At 50.7% G+C, this 4853-nt stretch overlaps 1 protein-coding gene across 1 annotated transcript in view; it reads left to right on the top strand.

The window, feature by feature from the left end:
* MAP1A (microtubule-associated protein 1A) overlaps positions 1-4853 on the top strand; it is a 13607-nt gene that overhangs the window by 3246 nt on the left and 5508 nt on the right. The window contains 2 exon segments of the mRNA XM_010148321.1: positions 1-4840; positions 4843-4853. The exon segment at positions 4843-4853 is cut by the window's right edge and continues 1643 nt beyond it. Of these exon segments, the coding sequence (XP_010146623.1) occupies positions 1-4840; positions 4843-4853 (4851 nt within the window).

Genomic DNA, 4853 nt, shown 5'->3' on the forward strand with positions numbered 1-4853 from the left:
AAGCTGGACATGTACGTGCTGAATCCCGTCAAGGACAGTAAAGAGATGCAGTTCCTAATGCAGAAATGGGCTGGTAACAGTAAGGCAAAGACTGGCATAATTCTTGCAAGCGGGAAGGAAGGCGAAATTTCTGTTCCCTATCTCACTTCCATCACCGCCCTGGTGGTGTGGCTTCCAGCTAGTCCCACAGAGAAAATTGTACGTGTCTTGTTTCCTGGAAATGCTCCTCAAAATAAGATACTGGAAGGTCTGGATAAACTGAAGCACCTGGATTTTCTGAGGTACCCGGTGGCTACGCAGAAGGAAATCACTTCTGGAATACCGCCCCCCGTGCTGAAGCAGACCAAGATTAAACAAAGAACTGACAGTAAGGAGAGTCTTAAATCTTCCCCTAAGCCGTCTGTGACAAAGCCAGCTAAGAAAGAAGAGGCCGTTGAGGAGGGGATTAAGGAGGTAAAACCAGAAGTCGTAAAGGATGCTAAAACTGAGAAAAAGGTTAAAGAACACTCGGAGAAAATTCCTGAGAAACCGGTTAAACATGAAAAGATAAAGACAGAAACCAGTGATGCCCTCAAAGCTGAGAAAAGAAAACTGGCAAAAGACAAGGTTGGAAAAAAGCATCTCAAGGAGAAAGTATCCAAACTGGAGGAGAAGAAAGACAAAGAAAAGAAAGAGATTAAGAAGGAGAAAAAAGACTTAAAGAAAGATGATGGAAAGAAAGAGGAAAAAAAGGATTCAAAGAAGGAGGAGAAAAAGAAAGAATCCAAACCAGAGCCCAAAAAACTTTCTAAACCAGACTTAAAACCATTTACCCCGGAAGTAAGAAAAACCTTATACAAGGCAAAAGTTCCAGGCAGAGTCAAAACTGAGAAGATCAAAGTCAAACCTGAGAAGGAAATACCTGCGGAGCTGAGGGCATCACCAGTGGAGAAGGCACCCGTACAGGTGGAGCCGGGAGAGGCTTCCGTGGCAGAAGGGAGGTTAGTCCTGTCTTCACCCGAGGATCTCACAAAGGACTTTGAGGAGCTGAAGCAGGAGGAGAAAGGGGCCTGGCAGGTCACCCAGGGGGCGGCTGACCCCGAGGTCAGCAGTAAGATGATGAGAGTACCTGAAACAGAAGTAAACGACTCTGCTGACGTGATGCCTCAGAGTTGCCTTGGAGATCGGAGTTTGGAAGCAAACATTCCTGATCATGGAGTTACTACTGTCACGGAAAAGGAATCACCAGCAGAGGAAAAGGCAGTCCATCAGCTGGAACTGAGAGAAGGTGAGGCTGAAAAAATAGAGGAGGAGAGAAGGACGCTAGATGAAAAGCTTGACACGAGATACTGCGAGGGAAAAGCTGAGCAGGACGAGGACGTTCAGCTGCTTCCAGACAAAGATCAGGTGCCATCACAGCCAGACCTCTTGGCAAAGGGTGTTCCATCACCCGTGTTCAGGGAGGAAGTAAAGGAGGAAGAGGAGAAAATCTCCTTGGACAGAACACAGAGGGAAGCAGAGACAAAGACTTATGAAAAGTATATTGAGGGGACAGAGGCAGAGGAAGAGGGTGAGAAGGAAAGGAGAGAAGATGTGATAGAAAAGGCAGAACTGGAAGAAAAGGAGGAACAGCACATGAAGGCAGAGGAGCAGGTGGAACAGACTAGAGACCTCTATGAGCTGGCTCAGGGTGGGAGGGAGGACAAAATATTTACCACTGCAGAAAAGGAAAAAGAATTTACTGACTTGGGTGAGAAAACCAAGTTACCTGGAAAGGACGTGACAAAGGAGGAGCCGTATCTGAGCGGTTTGCCCATCCCACCAGGAGCAACAGCAGAGCATGTTTCCTATATCCAAGATGAAACTATCCCAGGCTACTCAGAAACAGAGCAGACCATTTCCGATGAAGAAATACACGATGAACAGGAAGAGAGGATCCCACACCTGAAGTACGATGTCAATGCCTATGACATTTCTGTTCCTGACCACCCAGGCTCTTTTGAAGCAGTACATGGAATACAGGCCGTGCCTACAGCTGGCCTTTCGGCCAAGGGCTACGCTAGCCAGGAGTCCGAAATCCTGGCGTATCCTACAAACATTGTGGCAGCACCTCTGGCTGAGGAGGAGCACATATCCTCTGCCACCTCCATCACAGAGTGTGATAAGCTGTCGTCTTTTGCAACTTCAGTAGCGGAAGATCAATCCGTTGCATCTATAACGGCGCCACAAACCGAAGAGACGGGGAAAAGCTCCTTACTTCTGGACACAGTGAACAGCATGCCCTCCTCTCGGACCGAAGCAACCCAAGGCCTCGACTATGTTCCCTCCGCTGGCACCATCTCTCCCACATCATCCTTGGAGGAAGACAAGTGTTTTAAGTCTCCACCCCCCGAAGATTTCCATGCATTAGCAGAAGGAGAGAGAAAACTGGAAGCTCAAAAAAAGGATCTTCGTGAGGAGGCAGAAGATGAAGAGGAGGAGGAAGATGGGACTCCAAATATTGAAATGCCTGAGAAGCTCCGAGGGCATTACGATGCCCCCATGTTTGCTCATCCAGGATGTCCCGACAACGTGTTGATCAGCGTTCCCACCCAGGTGATGCCAACCTCTGGGCTGCCGTTCCCCACCGAAGAAACGCCGTTTGCCCAGGCTGACTCTGCCGAGGCTGAAGAACGGTGCATGAGCCCTGACGACAGTACAGTCAAAATGGCCTCTCCCACCCCCTCCGGCCCCACCAGCGCAGGACACACACCTTTCCACCAGTCTCCGGTGGAGGAAAAACTGGAAACAGTGGATTCAGATCTGTTTGAAAAGCAGACGGATAGTGCTGCCGAGAAACTGGAAGGCCAAAAGTCTGTCGGGGTGAGGGGAGCCAAGGGTGAACCTCTCGGAGAAGACGAGGTACCTGCACCTAAATATGGGCACGAGAAAGAGGTGCCTGGACCTGCACAGCGGGAATTGGGCAGCGACGCTCCAGCGTCTCCTGGGGAGGAGGAGCAGGAGGAACCGGTGGGGAAGGAGGAGCTGCCCTGGCTCTCCTACCACAAGCAGGACACCGTGGTGATAGGGGAGGAGGAGCATCCCACGCTGCCCCATCCCAGCACAGATGTGTTTCTGGAGCTGGAAAAAGAGCAGGGAACTAAAACCATGGCAGAAAGTTTAATGGGATTTTCAAAACACTTGTCCTTCGAGCCGTTCTCCACCACAGAAACATCCCTCGGAACGGTGGCTCCTCCACCCTTCACAAGCCAAAGCAGATCCGGAAGTGACAAATCTTCCCCCGATGACACCAAATCCCTTTCCTTTATGGAAGAAAGTGTTGGCAAAGAAAAATCCTCAGATATTTCTGTTAAGGGAGTGAGTGCTGAAGGAAAACTGCTGTCTTCCACGGGAGACACCTCAGAAGAAGAAAAGTCCTCTCATGTTTCCATTAAAGACATTTCTCCAGAAGAGACCAAATCCATTTCTCTCACTGAGAGCCCCAGCAAGGAAATCTCTTCAGACCTTTTTGGTAAAGGAATTTCTCCGGAAGACACCAAATCTCTCAGTTTCACAGAAGAGATACCCGCAAAAGAAAAAACCGTGTCGGACTTTACTGACAGATTCCCATCAGAAAGTGTGAAACCCACGGATTTCGCAGAGCAGAGCCCAGCTACATCTGAAAAATCACAGAAAATTTCTGCTAAAGAACTGACGAGAGAAGGGTCCAAGTCTTTTCCTTGCCTGGAAGGTGTCTCGGTTAAAGACACGTCACCCAGGGATCCCTCGACGGGAGAACCGTCTCTAGAGGACAGCGGTTTGCCTTCTGCAGCAGAGAAGGACCCATTCAGGAGAAGAATCACAGGTCTGGGCTCTGGAGAAGCGTCTCCAGACGCGAAGGACTTACGCTTCGCAGGATCCAGCCCAACTGAGGATAAAACATCTTCACCCATGTCTGCTCAAGGGGTAAAATCTTGGAAGCTCCAGGAAGCTCACGAAGAAAAATCTCCGGAAATGGAAGACTTTTACGTGAAAGATGTGAGTTATGAGAAGAAAGTGTGGTTTCCAGAAGAGGTGGAGGAGTTCCCTGTCCAGGGAAGGCGGCAGAGGTACGATAAAGAGAGGGAGAGCACATTCTTGGATGAGGTACCAGAATACGAAACAAAATCCCGTCCTAAAATGGGAGAGGAGGAGATCCTGTCTCCTGCAGCACCTGGCAGTCACGCCTGGAGAAGGGCGGGAGGCGACGCGTGGGGCTCTCCCTACGGGTACCTGCAGGAAGGAGGAGGAGGGCAGTTGGCCGGGGAGGAGGTGGAGGATCTCCGTCAGGCCGAAGACAGACCTGTGGCCCTGGGAGCAGAAGCAGGATGGTTAAAGATGGAAACGTGTGGTTACAAAGACAACACCCGGCCGAGTGCCAAACCTACATCAGAAACTAAGAAGGTGGAAGTGGTCCCTGCTGACATGGGGCTCCCAGGGAGCGCACAGATGGGAAGTTCTCCGTCTGCTCAGCACGTCCCTGGTGAGGAACGTCAGGCCACAGCATTAGCCGGGAACAAAGAACAGCAGGCGTTGCTCTTTACTGCTAAACAGGAGTACTCCTACTTGGATGAGGAGGAGAAAGCCGCCCTGGATATCTATGCAAAGTCACTGGACCAAGCCCTGACGGCATCCCCGCCGCCTGTAACGGGCGCTGCTCGGGGAAGGGCTGACACAACACCAGGAGCAGCGAGGCCTCACAGCTTAGATCAGTGTGAGCCACAAGTCCCAGCGAAGGACACGGCGTCGGATGTCAGTGGTTTGTATCGGGAGACAGACTGTAAGTACAGGTCAGACGGAAAGCAAGAGGATGACACCAAATCCCCTGCGGATCTTCATGGCTCCCCAGCAGGAAG

The sequence above is a fragment of the Eurypyga helias genome, unplaced genomic scaffold (genome assembly GCF_000690775.1).
Source record: "Eurypyga helias isolate BGI_N326 unplaced genomic scaffold, ASM69077v1 scaffold39423, whole genome shotgun sequence".
Taxonomy (NCBI): domain Eukaryota; kingdom Metazoa; phylum Chordata; class Aves; order Eurypygiformes; family Eurypygidae; genus Eurypyga; species Eurypyga helias.